At 36.6% G+C, this 12,014-nt stretch overlaps 1 protein-coding gene across 3 annotated transcripts in view; it reads left to right on the plus strand.

Annotated features, from left to right (window-relative positions):
- Window positions 1-12,014, plus strand: part of cacna1g (calcium voltage-gated channel subunit alpha1 G) — a 362,705-nt gene that overhangs the window by 238,679 nt on the left and 112,012 nt on the right. For all 3 annotated transcript variants that reach the window (XR_015504196.1, XR_015504197.1, XM_087276432.1), the window contains 2 exons: window positions 1,008-1,481; window positions 1,673-1,773. Coding sequence is in view for 1 of the 3 variants with exons in the window: in XM_087276432.1 (XP_087132558.1) it covers window positions 1,008-1,481; window positions 1,673-1,773 (575 nt within the window). In the remaining 2 variants the exon portion in view is untranslated. The remainder of the gene's footprint in view (window positions 1-1,007; window positions 1,482-1,672; window positions 1,774-12,014) is intronic.

Consider the following 12,014-nt stretch of genomic DNA (forward strand, 5'->3'; position numbering starts at 1 on the left):
GGTCGACTGCATTCAGAGAGAGACAGAAAAAAAACGCCCACCACAGCTTTTCAACAATGTTAAAGTAGTCCGAGTGCACTCAGTGCAGACGTACATTAAAGCAATGCAGTTAAACTTGCTCTATTCTTAACCATGACACACATTCAGTATTAATCCACACAGTGGCAAAAGTTTAACTCTTTTGAAACTATGAAAACTTGAAAACATGTAGGAACAGTTAATGGTGGCCCTAGCAACTACAAACAGCAGAGGATTGCGACCTCACAAATGCGTTTAAATCAGTTAACCAGATACACTACAAGCAGCGTGAAGCGGTTACAAGTATCAAAACACAATTAATTACGCATTTTGCAAGCTAGAGAAAACAATGAGACAACTATTTTAATCACACTTACCTACACTTGTGATATGGAGGAAGAAACTGATCCATGTCAATTGTAAAGTTCCTGTCAAGCTCTGAAAAAGTCTCATACATCAATAGTCTTTCCTGATCCTTTCTTTAATAAACGGCCGACAAATGCCCCGTTATAAGTGTGTAGATTGCTGAAGCACTTATCAGAAAAATGAAGTGAATACAGCACAAGTCTGGGGCTATAATTCTGAGTTATTTTTGCAAAAATAAACTTTTCCTCATACTTAAGAGAACAGTGTCATTGCAACATGATTCAATCAGGATCTGCTACAGTGTTTGTCTTTTTTTTTTTTTTTGCTACAGTGTTTGTGGGTGGGGTTTAAATTTTCTTGGGTCTGTGCTCGCAACAAATGGACAGGGCTTGAGTTCCATTTTGACGTCACGCTGACACGGCTAAAGATTCATTTACCCTAATAATCCATTTAAACCACTTTGAGTCAACTCTTTTAAAAATGAATCAATAGTTTTAAACACGGCACACTTTCACATTTAAGCTTTAGCTGGGTATTTCACTTCACTTCTAATATTTGAAAATTTTTGAACATAGTGAGATCTATTTGTCACCATCTCTCCCTTCCCGTCCATCTCTCTGCAGTCCAGTGCACGGAGCTCCCCTAATGCCCCCTTGAGCTCCGCCAGTAGCTGGAACAGCAGACGCTCCAGCTGGAACAGTCTAGGCCGAGCCCCCAGCCTCAAGAGGCAGAAACACCAGTCTGGTGAAAGGCGCTCCTTGTTGTCTGGTGATGGCCAGTCCAGTTCTGATGAGGGGGATGCAGGAGAGAGCATGGGGGGCATGTCTGAGGGTGATGATGCCTCCCTCGCCAGGACGGACTCGCTGGGCCAGAGGCCTCGACATAGGCGCATGGAGTCCCTGGAGACGCGCAGCTCATTTGATCTCCATCCAGACACCCTGCAGGTGCCGTACCCCCACCGCTCCGGCAGCATACACAGCGCACGGCCACCCAACTTCCTCAGCAACGGCAAGACTTCTCCATCTGCAGCCACCACACAGCTCTCTTTGGATGAACACCACAGTGAAGACGACAACGCAGACGAGGAAGGAAACCTGGTGAGGAAATCTACACTTGATTTATTACTGCTATTTCTCTGCTTCTCATGGTAGATTTGTCACAGATGTCTGGACCTTTTTTCTGGTCAATTCACTGTTGTGAAATTGCAGCATAAAGTACTTCTAGATCTTCTATTGATCTGAAACTAACTTACTGGTCATATAATCTCATGTGGTCATCCGTCTTTCAGAGTCGCAGGGCTCGTCTGTACAGATGGCTGGAGCACAAGCAGCCCGAATGGTGTCGGCAGAGGGTCACCTGGTCCCTTTACCTCTTTCCTCCAGAGTCACGGTGAGGATCTACTACTTTTTTTAGCTGAAAAGATCATCTATGAAATTGACAGTGATGAAAAGTATCTTTGGGATTATGTTTTCACTGAGGAATGCCCACCATATACAGTTAAAGTCAAAATTATTATTTCTCCTTTTTCTTTTTTTCTTTTTTTGATTTTCTTTTTTTTTTTTTCAAAATATTTCCCAAATTAGGCTAACAAATCAGGGAATTTTTCAGTGTTTCCTATAACATTTTTCTTCCATGGGAAAAAAATGCTGGGACAGTTAGAAAATGCACTTTGAAAAAGCTTGAAAAGTACAGTATTTAAATGTGACTTTGGTAAAGGAGCCCTGTCCTTGGTAAAGGAGTAAGAGCCCTGTGTCTGCTGAAATAACCCATCAGAGGTTACAGCCTAGGTCTGAATTAGCTCTTTATCCCTCTAAACAGCAAAAACGTAAATAAAATTGATTAACCAATAAGGCGTATTTGAATTAAATATATGAATTTGGTTCACAGAAGCATGTATTGTATATATTTATTACACAAATTAGTGAAAATAGCTGACCCCCAATATGCAGTTTGCAGAAGAATTGTGTCCTTCTGAGCCTCGCATACACCAGTAAACTCATGCAGCTCTGTGATTGGCCAAACTGCTTAGTTTGAATTTTTGGTGATCGTCTACTCCTCCCTGTTGATGACCCCTGACCTACACTTTAAAAAATGCAGGGTTTCACAAAATTCATTCATGTTGTCCCAATACAAATTAAATTAACTCAACACTTTTAACAAATTTATGTGGGTTGAACATAAAAAATTAATTTGTCCCAATGAAGTCTCAACAATTGTGTTGTTTCAGCTCATTTCAATTAAGTAGTTTGGACAAGTAAAAAAATAAATAAATTCAGTGTACTTTCTGCTGAATCTGAATTTCTGGTTTTGAATTTTAGAATATTAAATTTGATGTCCTGAATTTTTTCATCTTGAAAACTTGAAACTGTATTTTTTACAAACTGGATATCTGCAGTCTAGGAATTTAGAACACAACAAATCTGAAGTTTAAAAGTATGTCTGTAAAAAATCCAGCCTTGAAAAATTCAGTTGTCTTAAATTTCAGATGTTCAATATTTAAGCTTTGAAATTCTCATTTAAATAAGAAATTCAAAACAATTTAAAAGCATAAAAATTCAGATCTATTAAATTACAACTGTCAATAATTCAAATGAATGCAATTCAAATTTAGTTTGTTTTGGCATATTATTAGCTTCACACAGGAGGGATAATAATTCTAGCTGTAACTGTATGTTCCCCATGTTTTAGTTTAGTTTAGTTTAAACTTTTTGTCCGTTCTGCTTGCAAAAAAGGAAATCTGTCTTCAACACTGGATTTAAGACAACAACTGCATACATACAACCATACAACAATCACACAATAGCAATACTCATTAGGACAACAACATACATTAAAAACTTAAAAAATACAAATTAGCCCCATACAAATGACTGTAGATCATTTTTGACAACCACCCCATTTACTTCAAACAGTGATCTGATTTAAGACAACAAATGCAATTGGGATACATGACTTTTTAAAAGCATTTCTTTGGACTTTATGAATTCTAAACCTGTGTCCTTATGGTAAAACTTCGAAAGCTGAGTTTAGGGGATGTGTATTGTCTTTAAAAATTTTAATTGCTGTTTTTTCCATTAAGGAGTAAAATAGAATCTGCAGCAAATGTTGTTTGTGACCAGTTATCTTATTCGCCTGATTGATAATTTCTGTTTAAATGTGTTACCAAACCATGAAACAATATTATGTGAGAACACTCTCTATTAATGATCTACATGCCATGTTTAAAGTCTATGTACTAACATTTAAACTTCTCAACTTGTGGAGGAGAGAGAGACGCTGACTTACCTTCTTATAAACAGCCTCTACATTATTATCAAAATTCAGTTTATTGTCAATAATTGTGCCTAAATACTTAAAATGTAAGTTTTCATTATCTGGATTGGTTTTTAGGTTTTTTCTTGTTTGGTGTTGGTGTCTGTACGCTGCCAACCTGTTTATGTGTGGACACTAAAAAATACAGTACTTGAAGGCATCCTGTATTTGGCACAAATACATTAGCAGCAGATCCTTTAAGCCTGTTATGTTAGATTAAACTTGCCTGACACATCTCAATTGGGTTAAGATCTGAGGCTTTTTAAAGGCTCATGAACACATTGAACTTTATAATCACCTTGGATATTAACATCATGATCTTCAAATCATTCCTGAGAAATTTGTGTGGTGTGACGGGGTGCATTATCCTGCTAAAAAAAGAGCACACCAGGTAGGTGTTTCCCTGGTCTGCAGAAGTTCTTAGCTTGGTAGCATGTGAGAAATGTACCCAGTGTTGTAGAGCAGAACAATGCCCAGAGCATCCCACTATTGTGTGTCTTGTGCCATAACAGACTTTCTGTTGACTTGGGCCAGATAGGATAGTCTTTGGTGTCCTCATGCTTCAATGAGCCTCGGGCGCTGAAACCCTGCTGCCAGTTTGTGATCTGTCCCTCTTTGAAACACTATTGGTAAATTCTCACCACTGCTGTCCAGGAGCAACCCACACACCTTGCAGTTTATAGTATACATGTCTTGCCAGAGATACTCTGTCCCAGGAGTCTTACCATAACAATATAGCCCTTATTACATTCATTCAGATCTTTATACTTGCCCACTTATCTTGCATCCACACACACTGATTAGAAGAAATGATGAAATGTGGATGAAATGTCTAACCTTGCAAACCTTATTGTGTGTTCTTGTTTGGAGATGATCAATAACATTTTATTTAACTTGGAATTAATCATTGATGCTTTGGCTCATTAGTGCATATCAGTGGTTCTCAACCAAGTTCCTGGATCTTGTTTCAGTTATTTACAGAGTTGGGACTGCATGTATTTCCATTGTATCTTTATAATACATGATAAATAGGTTGCTGTTAAATGTTAATTTGTATAATAGCCTGGTGTATGCTAGCAAGATGGACCTAACTAGTTAAAAATATAATACTGTATGATGTTATTTTAAAAAAGTTATTGGTTTATTGGGTGTACCTGAATAGATATACATGGTTTAATGTTCAGAAAAAAAGAGTCCATTTAAATGTTATTTATTTATACTCAGGGCCGGCGCGTCCATAGAGGTGACCTAGGCGGCCAAACAACCCTCATCCCTCTGCGCCATCAGTTATATCCGCGTCTATGGCGGCAGAATAGAGAAGGCGGCGTCCGCAACACTACCCTCATCACCTGCGCCCTCAGTTTTATCCCCGTCTAGGGTGGCAGAATAGAGAGGGGGGCTCTTGACTCCGCGAAACTACACTCACCACCCGCACCCCTCTTATATCCGCGTCTAGGGGGACAGAATAGGGAGGCCGGCGTCCACGCACCCTCACCACCCGCGCTCCAATACTCCAACCAAACCCAAACAGTATGTTAATATTTCAGATTGTGACAGAAATTTTGTGGAAGTAGTATCTTGAGTTGGACTGAAGCGTTTTAGGTGGCTCTCTATAAGAGAAAATAAATGATTTCTCTTGGAAATCATAAGTGTTATGATGATATATCATGATAAGGACCATGTATAATATTGATATAACGGGCACTTTAAAATAGAGTGAATAATTATTTATTATTAAACTCTTAGAAAGCTTTTTAAGAATATTCAACTTGCATTTGCAATGGAGTTCATAACAGCGGCAAATGCTTGGAGGCTTAATTGGTTTGCTTAATAGTTACAACATTAACATTTTCACATGTTAAGTGGGCTTTTGACATGCTGACATATTGACTGAAAAATCATTTTACAGTTATTGTGCGCTAGTAGTGTGCAATAAGGGTCTAATAGTTAACGTTAATTTAACTAAACTTGCTATGAAATAGGGCTGCACAATAGCATCAATATCACTTTGTGTGCATTCACAATAGTCACGATCTGCAATTTTGAGTCTAAATTATAGTTGACCAGGAGCTACAGAATGTAGAGTCACTGCAGAGTTTAACCATAATAGAGTGAATGATAATCATTTGCATGTGTAAAAAATATTTTTTTCAAATAGAAATTGAGATATTTGGACTGGAAACTAGACAAAAATTAAGTAAGAAAAGCATTTTTGCAGTGTGATTCTTCACGATACAATGTATACCGTTGGAATCCTCAGAAAAAAAAGATAAAGATATTTAAAACAAATAAATAAATAAATAAAAATTGTGAAACTTCACACAAATAATATATATATATATATATAATATTCACATCTCAATATTTATTGCAGAAAAATAAAAAATCGCAATATCAGATTTTTACAATACCATGCAGCCCTACTAAGAAAACTACAAAATATTTACTTTAACTAAGCTTTCTTAGGTCATCTTAATTTCTTAGTTAATTTTTGATAATGCATTAAAATTATAGTCATAACTAATTACAAGTCATATATTTTATTAAATGAGTTAATAACTAATTCAGTTGCAATTTTTAATCTTTACCATAGTACCTGTAATAAGTCTGGCTTTTTCACTGTTGATTTTAATTTAGTAATTAACTAACATTTACTAATGAGACTATCATACAGTATTGTACTTTCTAATCCCTTTTAAAATTTTATTTGATTGAAACATTTGTTTACTCTGAACATGGATATACACTGTAAAAAATAAAATGTTGAGTTAACTTCTTAAAATTTTAAAGCAACCGGCTGCAAAGGAATTTTGAGGTTATACAACTTCAGTGTTTGAAGTTGTGCCAAATATGTTTTTCTAAGTTGAGTAAACTTAAAATGTTAAAGCAACTGGCTGCAAAGAAACGAAGAGTTCATTCAACCTCAGAGATTGAATTGCCAAATGTTTATTTTATTTTTTATTTTTTGAAGGTCTTTGAAAAGGCTGGTTTAAGTCAAGTATACTTTATGGAATAAGATAAAAACTCAATATTACGTTGCAACCGGCTGCTTGAAAATTTTAAGTTAACTCAACTTTTAATGTTTGGCAGTGCAGAAAGTAAACACTTAAATGAAGAAATCTAAATTGTACGTCTCCTCAAAAAGATTTCATTATTTTCATTGAACAAACAAAACATGAAGTTGAAGTTTTCATGAGTAAACTTAACACTGAGCTCAAATAAGTCAAACCTAATTTTATAACCGAGTTAACAATTTGTAAGTTGGACTTTTTTCAGTGTACAATAATGCAATTCAATATCTCATGGGTACCATCATAAGCATATTTGACATTGTAGATCTTACAAATCCACAGTCAGATCTATTACACAAGAAACAAAAAGTAAGCAATACAAAGCATTAAATGGCTCTTTCAAAAGCCATTAGCAAAATAATATGTCTGTTTTAATCTATTGCTTCACATGTTGCATAAATGATTAGGGTTTGTATTGTAGTAATGGGATTACGCAACCGCAAATGTTAACCTGATATAAAACAATGGTAAAATATTCACCAGTATATTAAAACAAACATAAACTAGTTAAGAAGCCATCGAGGATACACATTCTCCAGCAGCCAAATCCCAAAACATGCTGCTTATTTCAGGAGATGAGGTGAATCCTATTTATCATTATGTGTCCCCGTAAGACCTGGAAAATACCTTCATTAAGATGCTTACGGGGTGCGAAATCTCCTGCACTTTCAGTCTCTCCTCAGGCATCTTCTCGGTCTTCCCCTTCCTCTCATCTCTTTCCAGTGCTCTCCATTTTTTGAAATGCATGTCGGCTCACATTAAGCTCCATGGTGGCTTCACTTATTAGAGAGAGAGGAGAGGAAAGGAGAACTCAGCATTACATGTTACACTCTGTCAGCGCTTTACTAATTAAACATCAAACAACCTCAGATCATCCTCCTCCTGCTGCTTCCTGTGCGAGCCCTGGATGATGCAAACTCGCACCATTTGCACATTTTTTGTGACATTCAGATCGGTGTACACTGGTGTCACCAAAATCAAAGCTAAAGGCTTGTGATTTTTAGCAGGATCTCTGTCTGTCTTTAACATGTCAGAGGTTTTTGTGCTCTTGACTCTTTGTTCTGAGGATGTTAATCAATGTGTTGGTTGTCAGTTTGTTGTCAACTTCAGATTCAGGAGATCAACATGTCACATTCACACACACACACACACACAGGTGTAATGAGATGTATTTTTGTATTTTTATATACAGTTCCTTCAAAAATGTTTTTGCCAAGGAATATGCATATTCTTTTTGACAACATCTTGTTGACTGAACTTTTTTTAATGTTTGAAATTGACTTTTTACCAGCTAAAGACAAATATATAAAACACCACATTTTGGAAATTTGGTTGTAGTTAAAGTATAGCACCATAATTTGCTTTAAATAGATCTCTGTATGTTTCCCAGAGATGGTTTGCGGGTGGAAGGGCATCCGCTGCATAAAAACTTGCTGGATAAGTTGGCGGTTCATTCCGCTGTGGTGACCCCGGATTAATAAAGGCACTAAGCCAACAAGAAAATGAATGAAATGAATTAATTAATGAAGATCTCTGTATGAACAGGAAATATTAATTTCTAAGTATTTAAATCCTGATGATGATATATAGAAGGGCAAGTCTGTATCTATAATCTGGTCAGTTAGATTGTTTAAGGATATACTATTTTTTATACTATAAGTGTTATTTAATTCATTCATTTTCCTTCAGCTTAGTTTTTAATTGATCAGAGGTTGCCACAGCGGAATGAACTGCCAACTTATTCAGCATATGCTTTACAATATGCAGCAGAGGCCCTTGCAGCTGGGAAACACCCTACACACTACAACCAATTTAGTTTATTCAATTCACCTTTACCACATGTCTTTCTATTGTGGGAGATATCGAAGCACCCAGAGGAAACCCACACGAATGCGAGGAGAACATGCAAACTCCACACAGAAACGCTAACTGACCCAGCTGGCACTCAAACCAGCGACATGCTATGCCCTGAAAGTATGCAGTTTTTTGTAAAGGAAAAGTATATACTTTTAAGTTTGTATCAGAAGAGTGTGCAAGCTTTGGGACATACTACTTCGTCGTTAGCAGATCGTTATGTTGCTCAAATCAATTTCACGACCAACATGCAACGTATTTTGATCAATAATTGCGGTTACATTATGGACGCTTCTGCACTTAATTTTTTACCGGAAACCGGAAACCATCTGGATCTTTGGCACACTTTTTTCAACATATGGTTTGGGACATAACATTACTAATTCTATTTTTGAATACTATTTAGGATGGGATGCAGCAAGAGAGAAATGTCAGCAAAGATGTCCCTTTTCCTACATTACATATTAATTCATTTCCATTGAGATTTAAGTACTGTGTAAACAAATCAATATTTATTAAAAAACATTTAGGATTTGTAATTGAAGTCCACACAAACCAGAAGCTATAACCATTTTTTCTTATTGTGATGCAGTTTCTAGAGAAATGAACAAAAAAAAAAAAAAAAAGTGGGCGTGGCTTGTTTTTTTTTTTCTACTGCTAGCTAAACGGATGTAGTAAAGTAGGCATTTCGTGTAAAAAGATCAAGAAAGGGGCTTGGGAAGAGTCATTACAAGCTAACAGAGTCCTTTTCCTCCCCACCATTTCTGTTTGTTGTCAAAACTGACCATGCCATGCCCAATTAGATAAATGTAATCTGACAATTTAACTGACAAAAAAAAAAAAAAAAAACAGGGAGTGCATTTTTAGATTTTGATTAAATATTAGAAAGGCAAACTTTTTTTTGCCTTAATGATTTGCACAGATTAATTGTTTGCCTCAAAACTAGTAATGTGAGCTATCAAAATCATATTTTTTTAGCTACAGCGTAATAAACGCCAAGTACTCCAGCATATGTTTTACACAGCGGATACCCTTCCGGCTGAAACCCAGTACTGGGAAACACCTATACACTCTCACATTCACACACACACTCATACACTACAGCCAATTAGTTCACCCAATTCACCTATAGGGCATGTCTTTGGACTGTGGGAGAAACCGTAGCACCCGGAGGAAAGAAATGCAAACACAGGGAGAACATGCAAACTCCACACAGAAATGCCAACTGGCCCAGCCGAGACTTGAACCAGCAACCTTCTTGCTGTAAGGTGACAGTGCTAACCACTGAGCCACCATGCCACCTATTATTATTATTATTATTATTATTATTATTATTATTATTATATTTTTGCATATTACTTACAAAAGCCTATTATTTTCCTCTGAAAATTCTGCAGTGTGTAAGCCATGATTATTTACTTTGAATATTTGAATAATATGTGAATATACAGATCATTCGATGTAACATTATGATGCTTTCAGAAGCATGTCTGTGAAGTTGCCTGTGAAGTCACTGAGTAACTTCGAAACAAAACAGCATGGGATTTGCCTTAGGTTTCAAACCCAGCGTTAGACTTTTCTCCCCATTTCACCTCGGCATGACCACACTCTCAGCATGAGGGATCGGGGCTGAGAGAGGCACTGGGTTTGCCGTCTGTTCCCACACACTGCTGTTCCGAGCATAAATTCTTTAACATCAGGCCAAGTCTTGAAGACATTAAAGAGAACTGAGCACTATTTATTCATAAAAGGAGTCATGCAGGCACCATGTAAGTTTTATGCCTGACACACAACCAGCATAGGTTTGTCACTGGTAGTAGGCAGTAGTCTTGCATCTGGGAATATGAGATGAAATTAGGGATATACATTATAACAGTTTTGTTATGAATGAAAAAGCAAAATTTTAAATATGTTAGACAGATGACAAAACAATCAAGAGATTCTTGTCTGAAAGCGGCTCTAAAATATTTTGTAACATGCTATAGCTTCATGCTAACAACATAGTGTCAACATTATGCTACTGTAACAGTGAGTATGTTTACACAATAATCACCAATAATCTGATTTTAATTTGATTAAAACAATACTCTGATTAAGAGTCCACCGTGTAAACAGCGATTTTTGATTCATTTAATCCGATTAAGGTCATTATCGAACTAAACAGAAATCGGATTAATTTTGTTTTAGTCGCATTATTGAAGTGCAGTACAAACATGTTAACACCCTAATCAAACCATTACCGTCATGTAGCCACAGCCATATCACCCTGCAGCCCAAGACTGGTTACTCACTAAAGCTAAATTGGGCTGAGTCTGGTCATTACCTGGATAGGAGACCACATGGGGAAAAAAAGGTTGCTGTTGGAAGTGGTGTTAGTGAGGCCAGCAGGGGGTGCTCAACCTATGGTCTGTGTGGGTCCTAATGCTCCTGTAAAGTGAAGGGGAGATTTCACTGTCAGTAAGTGTCCTCACTCTCTGTGGTCATTACAAAATAAAAAAGACTAGGGGTCTAACCCTGGTGTCCTGGCCAAATTCCCTCCATTGGCCTTTACTCATCATGGGCTCCCAATCGAATTGGATCTTTCACTATCTCTCCACTCCACTTTCTGCTGGTGTGTGGTGAGCGCACTGGCTCTGTTCTGTGGCTTCCATCACATCATCCAAGTGTATGCTGCACACTGGTGGTTGTGTGGAGAGACCCCTTTCATGATTTTAAAGAGCTTTGAGTGTATGACCATACATAATAAATGTGATATATAAATAATGCGCATTACTTTACATTACATTACATGTAGGACTTTTGGTGTGTTTTGCAACAGGATATTTCATACACACATGGCTGTTTGACACTATTTTCTGCACCTATCGAGTCAGTAAAGCCAAACTGCAGTTAAAGCAAAAAAATTAAAAAAGAAACAACTGAAATGACATGAAACTCCAGTGGACAAGTGGATAGCGTGGTGATGCAATGATGTTAATCTCTATATGTGCTATAACATGTAAAATGTAATCATGATAGGAACATTCAAAAAGTAACTCACGTAAACACCTTAACCATATTATTGTTTTAATCAGATCAAGGAAAATAATTAGATTTCTGATGTCCATGTAAACGTAGTCAATGGTAAAAGGATGTTAGCAACATGCTATCAATATTTTTATTCATATTAGAGACATGTTAATAAAATATTAATTTATCTCAGCCAAATAAAACAAACAAGAAATGTAAATTCTTGTCTGCAAGATGCTATAAAAAATTTCCAACACATGCTAGATACACCCTATTAAAATAGTGTCAACATTATGCTAACATTCTAAGATGCATGTTAGCAACATGCTAACTGCATTTTTATTCATGTTAGAGACTTGTTAGTAAAATGTTAATTCATCTTAA

This window comes from Danio rerio, chromosome 12 (genome assembly GCF_052040795.2).
Source record: "Danio rerio strain M-AB ecotype USA chromosome 12, GRCz13ab, whole genome shotgun sequence".
Classification (NCBI taxonomy): domain Eukaryota; kingdom Metazoa; phylum Chordata; class Actinopteri; order Cypriniformes; family Danionidae; genus Danio; species Danio rerio.